Source organism: Scardinius erythrophthalmus (genome assembly GCF_964197995.2).
Source record: "Scardinius erythrophthalmus genome assembly, chromosome: 15".
Taxonomy (NCBI): domain Eukaryota; kingdom Metazoa; phylum Chordata; class Actinopteri; order Cypriniformes; family Leuciscidae; genus Scardinius; species Scardinius erythrophthalmus.
In genome coordinates, this window is record NC_138235.1 from 39,657,067 (window position 1) to 39,669,566 (window position 12,500).

The 12,500-nt window shown below is 36.8% G+C and overlaps 1 protein-coding gene across 1 annotated transcript in view; it reads right to left on the reverse strand.

The window, feature by feature from the left end:
* camta2 (calmodulin binding transcription activator 2) overlaps positions 1-12,500 on the reverse strand; it is a 44,905-nt gene that overhangs the window by 25,747 nt on the left and 6,658 nt on the right. The window contains exons 3-10 of the mRNA XM_081386857.1: positions 11,858-11,961; positions 10,527-10,594; positions 9,128-9,263; positions 7,934-8,005; positions 7,504-7,654; positions 6,025-6,150; positions 3,041-4,701; positions 28-154 (exon numbers count right to left, since the gene is read on the reverse strand). Coding sequence (XP_081242983.1) covers positions 28-154; positions 3,041-4,701; positions 6,025-6,150; positions 7,504-7,654; positions 7,934-8,005; positions 9,128-9,263; positions 10,527-10,594; positions 11,858-11,961 — 2,445 coding nt within the window. The remainder of the gene's footprint in view (positions 1-27; positions 155-3,040; positions 4,702-6,024; positions 6,151-7,503; positions 7,655-7,933; positions 8,006-9,127; positions 9,264-10,526; positions 10,595-11,857; positions 11,962-12,500) is intronic.

Genomic DNA, 12,500 nt, shown 5'->3' on the forward strand with positions numbered 1-12,500 from the left:
GAAGTTGAGCGCCCCCGTCTGGCTCACCTGGACAATAGCAGCGCAGGACTCCCGGCTGAATGAGAGAAGCAGGAACACGACTCTGATCGAACACACACGAGTACCTGCTGTCCGTCTCCGACCACGGGCCTGTGATCAGCACCTTCACTCCTCCCTGAAACACAGAGTTATCTGAGTTAACTGAGACGGAAATAACATATAAAAAACATAAACCGGTTTTATTTCTGCTACATTTCTTGTTTTCATTTAGTTTAACATGATGTACTAAAGTGACTAAAACTGAAATAAAAACAATCTAAACATTCTTAAATCGAGATACAAATTACTTAAGATATATGCTTGTTTTCTGAAAAATGTATCAAAATTAAGTGACAATGCTTAAAACGATAAAAATATCTGCTAGTATCTGCTCACTGGCAGATATTTGTTCTTATTTTAAGCATAAACTCTCTTCACTTTGATGCATTTTTCACTTATATTATGTCATTTTGATTCTCAAGTAACAAAAAAAACCTGAAAGAATAATAAAAAATTAAAAATAGTAATAAAAAAGGAAAACTTTTTTTGCATGGTGTAAAAATTACTAAAACACACAGCAAAATTACTAAACCGTTAACTAAACCTAAAACGTAATCTTATTTTATTTTTAGCTTGTTGCCTGAGTAATATTTCTTATTTTAATTCTGTTTAACTTGGTGTATTAAAATAAAGAAAACTAAAGCTGATTTTTTTTTTTTTTATAGATTTATAAAAAATAAATAAAAAACAATAACAAAATTACTAGAACTTTAACTAAAATGAAAAAAATATATATATATAAAAATAAGTGCTGGGCAACGATAAATCGCGATTAATCCCATCCAAAATAAAATATTTTTTAAGAAAAGTTCGCACAAATGCATGCATATGTATAAATTATATATAAATATATACACAGTACATACATGCAAATATTTCTTAAATATATACATGCATGTGTGTGTATTTATGTATACAAAATAATTATACACAGTACACACCAAGGTTATTTTCGTAAACGAAAACTTAAACTAAGACTAAAACTATTGGTCAAAAAACATTTTCGTAAACTGAAATAAAATAGAAATTTCAACATTAATGAAAAACTAAAACTAAATGAAACTAACAACAGTTCCTGAAAAACTAACTGAAACAAAATAATAATTAGCAGAAATAAATAATCGTTTTCGTAATTAATAAGCTCTCCTAAATAAGCCTACCGGAAAATCACTTTTTTCCATTCCACTGCGCTACTTTATTTTTCAATGTATGAGTCTCGCGTCTTCTGCAGCATCACGTGCATGACGCGACGCTCTAAAAACGCAGCACTCAAGTTAAAATAAGTTCAGCTTTTAAAAGACGCGTATCGAGACTATTAGAATTATTAGAACAGAACTCCCCTCCATGGACACAATCTACTCACAGCGCTGTCAGAAAAGAGCAGAGAGAATTATCAGAGACACACTACATCCAGCTCACTCCCTGCTCACACACAAAAACTGTACATACAATCTCAGGTACAGATGAGCGGACAGCATTATCACAAACAGAACACGCTTTTATAAGAGCTTTTTCCCAGCCACAGTGAGACTCTTGGCCAAAACAAAATCTCCATGGCCTGTGCATACCTGTGCATTTTATTTATTTATTTCTAACGCAACTTTGCACTATAATATATCATATTATATTATGTTGTCTCTGGGGCCTGTGCAATATGCAATATACTTGTGCAATTCACAATGCAAATTTACACTTTTAACGGGTTTTGTGCAATTTACAATGTATATGTTTTATAGATAGACTTATGTCTTCCTTGTGAGTCTTTTTAAACTTGACTTGACTCTCTGAGCAATCTTGAGACCTTGCGCTTTTTCCCCACTGTGCCCGCGTCTTTTTTCCGTTTTTCAAAGCAAACCCGCTTTCTGTGTGAACCAGCCCAAATTAGTATTTCCACCTCATGCAAATACAGCTGTATACTTAATTCCAGGGAAGATAACCATCTCATGTGAAACTAGCCTTAACAAGATAGGCCTATACCACACATATTAGACAAGATACCACACTGAGCAGAAAACGGAAAAAACAAATAGCATGTCTATAGCCCAGAAATAGACGTATATTGTCAGAGTAGAAGTATACTAAATGTCTGGTCTGAAGAGAACATTTGAATATGTGTATAACTATGAGGATATGATTTTAAACAAAAAGCATAAATGGATCAATACAAGAATAATGTTTGAAAGGATTAATCATAGAAATAAACTTAAAGAATAATCATAATAATCATACGCATATCTTTTTCTTTTTCTTATACACCACGTTTAACAAGATTTCATTTTTAATATTATTATATAATTTTTACTTTTTAGTTGCATTTGTTTGGTTCTTTGTTCATTCTCAAACAATTATTTTATTTTTATTATTAAGAGGTTTTCACAAGAGTTAAATGTAAACTGCAAACATTAAACTTTGCTGAAATTAAATGTTTCTAACTTTTTAACTCTGCTAAACTATAATTACTAAAACTAAAACTGAAACTATAAAAACTAAAAAGAAATGTGTTCACAAAATAAAAACTAAACTAAAACTAACAAAACCATTAATAAAAAACAACTAAAACTAAACTGAAATTTATAGGAAATTTGAAAATGATATTAAAATAAAAACTAATTTAAAAATGCAAACCTATAATAACCTTGGTACACACACATTTATTATGAACACAACATTTTTTATTTTGGATGCGATTAATCTAATCGTTGCCCAGCACTAATATATATATATGTATTTATATATTTCTAAAATAACAATGGCGTAACATAAACAAACCATGAGCAGAAACACATTTTATAATCAAGAAAGGAGCTTTTGTACTTCTACAAATAGAATGCTTAACTGAAAAAATGCAAAAAATGCTTAACCTTCAGAAAATAATAATCGTTCACCTCACAGGGTTTAATTGTGCAGTTATTTTAAAGGAAACGAATAACCAATTTTTTTTTTTGACGTAAAAGACTCATACCTCCGGGTAGGACCACTCCGGTGAGAAGTCTGTGATGTTGGCCAAGCGCTGGGATTCCTCCGGCGCGCCACCGGACGCGAGCGAGTGTGTGTGTGTGAGGAGCGGGAAGGGCAGGAACGATGTGGATGGCGTCGGCTGGGGCGGGACCATGTACCTGATGGGGTAAATGGGCGGAGACGGGGCGGGGGCGTGGCTTACGGTCTCCTCGGTGATCAGCTCAGATATTAAGTCAGGGAAGGTGGAGTCAAACGTAAGCCCCGCCTCCTCATCGTCTATATGGGCGCAGTGGGTGGTGTCCATGGGCGTCACTTCTGAATCATAATGAGTGGGCGGAGACTGCTCCTCTTTCACCTGTATGGGCGTCATGTTTGTGGGTGTGGCTGGGGGCGGAGTCAGATTCTGTGGTTGAATGCACATGGAGTGTGTTGTTAAAAGACAGGATTGCACTTGAAGCTCTGACTGCATAAGCTCCGCCTTCTCTCCTTCTTGAGGAAGCTGATTGGTCGGCAGCACTTCGAGGGAGGTGGTTGTGTTGGCAGCTGCCAGTTGGTTGTTGACGTGTTGGGAAGGAGAGAGCTGATTGGTTAGTAGATGAGTGGGCGTGGCTTGAGCACTGAATCCGGTGGGAGGAGCTCTGCCGTTTGTGGGCGGGACTGAAAGTGAGGGGCTCAACGAATCAAGCCCTAATGATGTCTCAAGATACATCGGGAGCAACGCAGGAGTCGTTCGCGTCGGAGAGAGCGAAAACGAAAAAGAGGCGGGACTGGAGGCGGGACGACCTGGAATACTCTTCCTCTCTGTCTCAGAAGAGAGGGAAGAGAGAGACGACGGGGGAGAAGTGGGAGAGAGAGAGAGAGCGAGAGAAGGAGGCTGAGGAGATGTGGAAGGAGGCGGAGACGGGGAGGAAGAGGCGGAGATGGAGGCGGGGCCTCCGTACGTCTGGCCCTGTTTGGGGCTGTTGAGGAACGAATCGGGGTCGAACGGAAGAAGCGAGGGTGAAGGGGACGACTGGTGGAGGAGCGTCCCGGGTGCTTCTGGGATAATGCGATCGGTCAGCAGCAGTCCTCCAATCACAGGGCTGGGAAGTAGAGTGAGTGACAGCGTGGCCACGCCCTGATTCGCCGGGATGGGGCTCGGTGGGGAGGCAGAGCTTGGTGGGGAGGGCGTGTCTTGTTTAGGCGGGACAGGAGATAAAACTAAGCGTCCGCCGGCACGAGTGAGCGAAAGTCGGGTCTCGCCGTTTGGCTCCTCCCCACATCCACGGCCTACCGGCGTCGCCGTCGTCATCACGATTACCGCGTTCTGCGGCAGCGCCACCGTTGCTAATCCGCCACGCTGGAAACCATTTCCGTTGCTCAACGCGATTGTCGCCGCCCGCTGCGTTTGTGGCGGACTCGAAGATGACGAGGAAGAGGCGGAGCATGGGGAAGCCACACCCACCATGTCCTCGATACGATCTTCTGGCGGCTGCTTTCTCTCTGAAGGCACGACAGCAACTGATGCATCGCCTGGCCCCGCCTCTCGCCCGACCTCTGCTCCTGAGCCCTCATTGGCCAGATTCTGCAGCTCCGTGAGGGCGGGGTAAGGGGCGGGCAGTTTGGGGGAAATGATGCGATGTTTTGTGCTGTTGCAGCGATGAGGAATGTTGGATCCGGGAGATGCTGTGGAAAACATGTAAGTGGAAGATCAATAAAACTATTGTTCAAAAGTATAGGGTCGGTGAAATTAATGCTAATGTTTTTTGAAAGAAGGCTGCATTTATAGGCTACAATAAAAACACTAATATTGTGATATATTATTACTGTTTAACATAACAGTCTTCTTATTTAATATATTAAAATGGCTTTCATTTAAGATTCAGATACCTTGGAAACATTTTTTCAAATACCTAGAATTTTTATTTATTAGCTCTGGATGTGTGAAGTAATGGAGTATATGTTTAACTAGTATGAGGAATATAGGCATAAACATATGGTCATATGTTTATGCCTATATATTTGTATTTGGGCAATTCCGTGCAAAACTGTCACATCCCTAACACCAACACAATGCAATGGTATTTAGTTGGCGTTATGGATGTGACATTTTTGCGTGGAATAGCCCATTTATTTAATTATTTACATAAAGAGAGTTCAATTAAGACATGTATGCAATGTGTAAATTGTATGTATATATATATAGACTTCATAAATGTATTTTAATTTAAATGTCTATATAATTTTTATTACTTTTATTTCAGTTTTAATTATTTTCATACATCAAGTTAAACTAAATGAAAATGAGAAATGTTGCAGCTTGTTTAATTTTTATTTCAGTTTAAGTTTATTTTATTTCAAGTAATCACTTTTTTTATGGTTTTAGCTTAAGTTAACTATAATAATCCCGGTCCTTGCTGAATAAAAGCTGAATAATAAATTATTATTATTTTCGAAAATAAATCTTATTGACCCCAAACCTTTGAACGGAAGTGTATGAACAAAAGAATACAACATAAATATGTGCAAAACTGTTTTTAGAAGTTCTTTCAAATCGATTAATCGCATCTAACAGTTTGTAAATATATAATATGTGTGTGTGTGTGTGTATATATTTATAGTATAAACATATATATACAGTGTATATATATATATTTATATATATAGACACACACACACACACACACACACACACATATATTATATATTTATAAACTTTAATGTGAGATGCGATTAATCGCGATTAATCGATTTGACAGCACTAGTTTTTAGCATAAAGTATTTCTCCATCACATGCCGTTATTAATGATGAGCTCTGGTGGTCACTTGACAAAAAAATATATATATATATTTTATCCAAAAAAGCTACATTAACATAATACAATTGCAACATTTGATTAAAAATGTACAAATGCAAGCGGTTTTCTGTGCAGGATATGGGCTAGAAAACATCATTAGATCAGGAGATATGGAGAGTTGTGTGTGGGACGACAGGAGTGTGTGAGTTACCGCAGAGGCAGGTGTGTGTTCGTGGCTGTGGTTTGGTCTGTTGTGTTTCTAGGATCTGTTGCACCATCTGCTCCACGGAGAGATCCACGGCACCGTTGCCTCCACAAGACCATTTCAGACTGTGGACTAAACAAACACACAGATAGATAAACACACATTTCTGTCAAAGTCACACTGAGTCACATTGACCATGATGCAACTGATGAGCAACTGATGAATTAATGAAAACCTAAAGCGATTAAATTATTCAGTCATTCTGCCTGTACAGTAGTAATCACACGCACCACATGTTTGCATCACTCACACGTAACGGATGAACTACTGCACTTCCAGGAGATCTACTGTGTGTGACTGTGACCAAGACTGCATTTATTTGAACAAAAAGTAAAAAACTGTGAAATATTATTACAATTTAAAACAGCTGTTTTCTATGTGAATATATAGTAAAGTGTAATTTATTCCTGTGATCAAAGCTGAATGTTCAGCATCATTACTCCAGTCTTCAGTGTCATGATCCTTCACAAATCACTCTAATATGATGATTTGATGATCAAGAAATATTTATGATTATTATCAGTGTTGAAAACAGTTAAAAAGAATAGCATTTATTGAAATAGAAATCTTTTGTAACATTTAAGTCACGTTTCATTAATGTAAAGCGTCCTTTCCCAGTGTTATTTGATCACCATTAAGATACTATTATAGTTTCTGCTTGATGTTGTGTTCAGGCTCTACTAGAACAGGTTTTCCTGCTTGAATGTTGATTATTCTCCTCATATTCTCCATTGTTGCGGCTCCTCTCTTCCCAGTCTGTCAGTAACGCTCTGTTTACTTCCTGTCTCTATGAAGCCCCGCCTTCTGAAAAGTACACTGTGCTCTGATTGGTCGGCTGGATCAGTGTGTTGTGATTGGTCGAGCGCTTCGAGTGTGTTTGGGAAATGTCCCGCCCCTTACCATAACCGCCAGTTTAACACACTACTAACTAACTCAACCAGGCCCCGCCCCTTTATTCTGCGCATGAATTATTATAATGAGGAATATTGTGACGTGTTCGTTCCCGGAAGAAACTCAAGACTACAATGGAGGCGTTTCAGGAGTTCAGAAACACTGACACTGATATAGAGAAGAACTCACTTTTCATGCTCAAACAGCAACATTACACACTCTTTAATATTTTTAATTATTTTACATTTTTTAATTTTAGTTGGTTTCAATAATTTTGTAGTGATTTGGTCATTGTATTCAGTTCTGTGGAGATTTACTCATTGATCAGGCGTGTGATTGGTCGATCTCTCATTGATCAGGCGTGTGATTGGTCGATCTCTCATGCAGCAGGTCTGTGATTGGTCGATTGCTCATTGATCAGGCGTGTGATTGGTCGATCTCTCATGCAGCAGGTCTGTGATTGGTCGATTGCTCATTGATCAGGTGTGTGATTGGTCGATCTCTCATTGATCAGGCCTGTGATTGGTCACTCACACATTGGTTTGAGTTGCGACAGCAGTTCGTCTCGGCTCCAGCGCAGACTGTCCCGCCGGTCAGTCAGAGCACAGGACACCGGACCACACGACTTCACACTGTCCTCCAGCGACGGCACGTTCAGGTAGTGCACTAGCACGATGTCTGGGTTCTGCAAACACACACACACACACACACACACACGCACGCACACACACAGTTAATTTTCTAATTCAGAATTCTCTACCAGTTTTCTCCCTGTTTACTTGTAATTTTATTATTTTTATTGTATGGAACGCTTTTTTTTCTTATTCATTTTAAATATGTAATATGTATAAAATGTGTATAATTATTAATACAAAAAAATAATATTACAAGAGTTCCTTCTTTAACATGCACTCATCCTGGCTTCTGATTGGACAGACGTGATCCACACACTGATGACACTAACCTGCAGCAGCCAATAGCATCTCCTGTGGAATGTTGGGACGATGGAGGAATGAACATAACAACCGTAAAGACACTGCGGCAGAGACAGAAGTGTGTGAGCGGCGACATCATCACACATCACTAATCAGCTTCACAATATCACTGTAGTTTTGTATATTACAAAAAAAAGTTTGAATTGAAAAAAAAAAAAAAAAGAATTGTAAAACATTTCAAATCTCAAACACACACTATCGTACATAAGTTTGGGATCGGTAAGATGTTTTATGTTTTTAAAGAAGTGTATTCTGCTCAATAAGGCTGCATTTATTTGATAAAAAATACACACACACAAAAAAAAACCCAGTAATATTGTGAAATATTATTACAATTTTAAATAACGATTATAATATAGTTTAAAGTGTAATTTATTCCTGAATTTTCAGCATCATTACTCCAGTCTTCAGTGTCACATGATCCTTCAGAAATCACTCTAATATGATGATTTGATGATCGAGAAACATTCATTATTAAACAAATTATTATCAGTGTTGAAAACAGTTGTGTACAATTTTTTTTTCAAAATTCTTTTGATGAATAGAAAGTTCAAAAGAACAGCATTTATTTAAAATAGAATATTTTCTAACATTATAAATGTCTTTACTGTCACTTTTGATCAGTTTAACTCATCCTTGATGAATAAAAGTATTGATTTATTTTATTTCTTTCCCCCAAAAATAAAAATAAAATTCTTACTGACCCCAAACTTTTGAACGGTAGTGTTTAATGTTACAAAAGCTTTAGATTTCAGATAAATGCTGTTCTTTTGAACTTTCTATTCATCATAGCATCATGAAATAAAAATGTAAATAACTGTTTTCAACACTGATAATAATCATAAATATTTCTTGATCATCAAATCATCATATTAGAGTGATTTCTGAAGGATAATGTGACACTGAAGACTGGAGTAATGATGCTGAAAAACCAGCTTTGATCACAGGAATAAATTACACTTTATTATATATTCACATACATTTAAAATATATTCAAAATATTACTGTTTTTTGTGTTTTTAATCAAATAAACGCAGCCTTGGTGAGCAGAAGAGACTTTTAAAAACATAAAAATCTTCCCGATCTCGAACTGTTGACCGGCAGTGTGTGTTCAGACAGTCTGAGTGCACCCGCGTGTTTCGTGCTCAAGGTGGCGCTCTCACCTCCATGCCCTGAACCTTCAGCTTCATGTGATCCTCTCTTGTCGTCTTTCCGTCTTTTCTCTTCTTCCAGCAATATCCATCTTTCCGGTATTTCACCTTCTTGCGATTGTACAGGATGATCGACCCGTTCTGTGGCCTGAACACACACACACACACACACACACACACACAAAACATCTATTTCAGTCACCAAACGCGAGGATGTATTTGAGTCAATATACAATTCTATTTATTCTATATTCACTAGAGTAATACAGGACACTAATGTTACAAAAAATTGGCATGACAGACTCACAATTATCACGATTGTTTGACCACTCACACACAGCCAACTATTTCCTTATGAAGCATTTTAAAAAGGATTATTGAGCGAAAGTCTTGTTGAAAAAAAAAGTGAAAAAAAATTAAAAATTAAACGAGTTTATGGTTAAAACAAAAGAAGAAAATACATTTAATTTAAATTGAAAACAAGTTTATTTTTCTGACCCCCATTTGCAGATTTTTTTTCTTGTTTTAAGCAAAAACTCACTTAAAGTTTATCAGTTTTTCGTTAAACAAGACTTAATATCTTACGTAATTTTGATTATTATTATTTTCTCAATGAAATGAATGCACTATATTTTCGTTCAATAATGTTTTTTATTTAATATTTCGTATTTTTAAGGGATTTTATGGTACTCAATTATACAGTATTTATGCAGTAGTTTATAATCCATTTATTCACGTTTTGAGCGTAGAAATGAACATTTCCAGCTTAAACCGTCATAAATCTTGAATGTTTTGGAGCACAGGCTGAAGTTTTTTTTTTTTTAAAGACGGCACTTGGCAGATTATAAGTGGATTCTTTTTAAGTGATTGTTATGAAAATGCACAATACTATTTTCAATTTTTATATAAAATTTATATTTTCCAAAACATGTTATACTTTAAAACTGTGTGAAAATTAAAGCCATAAATCTAAACAAGTCGTGTTCCAAATTTGAGGTTGATACGACACACGAGCTTCCGTGAGAGTGTGTTCGGCTGCAGTACCAAACGCTTCCACTAGAGGAAACTCCTCTCATTCATTTCCAATGCGCCATTTTTGACCGTGAGGAGCACAAGTGTGACGATTTATTCCAGGACCATTTAACCTTTTTGAATGTGTGTGTGTGTATTCACATAGCAAGTGCCAAAACCTTTACCAAAATTTATACCATTCCGATAAAGTAAAAAATAAAAAAAAATAGAGATAATTTTTCGCTCAAAACTGACCGGAGATCACCAATGGGTAAAGAATATTGAGTAAAAACATAGTTTTTTTTGCAGTGATAGTAAACAAATTCATCAGTGTCCATTATTACAAAGAAGAAACGTGTGTCTCCGTGATGCTCATCTGCACATTCCCACAGACACTGACCTGGTCTTGAGGCTGCAGGAAAGCCACTCGTCATGTCTGTCAAAAGAAATCAGGAAGGACGCAATTTCCTGAAACCAAACAAACACACGACAAGCTTGCATTATAATCTAGCCATTTTGACCCGAAGAGAATTTTTTACCCTGGAAATGCTGGTTATTGTTATTGACTTGGACTTAAACTTACTGACTTTGCACATATAGGCTATAAAAAAACCTAAAAAATGTATCAATTGTGTACTTTTTTCACCTCCGTGTCAAAAGTGATCTCTCGATATGCTATGTTATTGCCAATATTGGATTCAATCTTTTTGTAAACTTGTTTTCTTCTATTTAGCACAGGTTGTGTGTGTCTGGACTGAGTGATCGTAGGCCTCGTTGATCTGAGCTGAAGCTCCTCAGGGTGTTTTAGATGAATAAGCTTGAGTGAACTTTTATAAACTGAGGAGCTTCAGCTCTGATCAACGAGGCATTACAATGATCTACGATCATTCAGTCCAAAACGACACACAAAACCTAATGCTAATTAAAAGAAAACAAGTTAACAAAAAGATTGAGTCCAGTATCTGGTGATAATACTGCATGATGAGAGATGTATTAGCAGTTTAAAAGGCCGGGTCATTTTTGACCCAGAACACCAAATTTAGTAAAGCACGAGGGTGAGTGTTGGATATAAACCAGACAGTTGCTTTGAGGTGTTGTGTGATCAGGGTTATTATCATTAACTAAAACTAACACTAAAACCATTTTCAGAACTTGAATTAAAATAAATGTAAACTGCAAGAAAACCATGATAATAAATATGCACAAAACTTAAACTAAAGTTAAAGTTAGGGATGCACGATATATCGCCACCTCATCGGTATCGGCCGACATGTTCATTTTTAATGTTATCGTTATCGGTTCAATAAGAAGATTTGGCCGATATATTAAAGCCGATAAATAATGCATTATTTCCTTCAGCTGAGACGCTTCAGATGCGCACTGTTCAACCGGATGGGTTTGAAATATGATTTGAATTTTTTTTTTTTTTTGGTAAAGAAAGTTCATTCATTTTAAAACTTGCACTGGTTCAAACCAGGAACTATTGCACTTTTTTTTGGTTTGCTTGGGACGTGTTTTTTTAATGGTGAGACTTTTGTTTCTGTAATCAGGCTCCCAAAAATTATATAAAAACCTATCAGCCAATATATCGGTTATGGGCTTTCAAATATAAAGATTATCGGTTATCGGTATCGGTCAAAATCTTCATATCGGTTCGGGTGCATCACTAATTAAGGTGAAAACAGAGAATATAGAAAACTTTAATAAAAGCTGTAATGGTAGCACACACACCTCGTTTGTGTTCCAGCGCAGTCTCTCTTTGGGTAGAGTCGTCGTGCGAGGCAAACACTCCAACAGCTTATTGGGCAAGAACACTTTCATCTGACCGCTGGTCTCTGCATCACGCAAAACACTGTTCAGCATCACTCATTATCATTGCTTTTAACATGATTCTGCTTGATTCTGGGAACGACTCGGCTCTGTCTATTAAACCTCTGACAAGTCCGATCACAGGAACATTCAGGTCTGCGTTCTGAGCCAGAGAGAGCCGTTGTCATGTATAGATATGAAACAGCTTCACACACAGTCTTTTCAACACACAGTTTCATCACTTCTGTCTTACAATCATTCAGATTATCACAGAAGAGCTGGGATTAAAGTTTATAGATCGGATATAAACACTGATGTCTACAGTAGTGATCAACATAGAGAAAATCACCTTTTGAAAGAAACTTGACGCTTCAAATAATGATTGTATCATTACATCGTTACACCAGTAGGTGGCGACAAGTGACTGTTAAAACAAGTGTTTGTCATTGAATTATTTACTCAATAGATTTGTTTAAAAACACTGATTCATCCAGTAATGAAAGTCTTTATGAGTGAGTGAGTAAAAAATATTTTTTATTATTTCAAATTAATTAAATATTTTTTT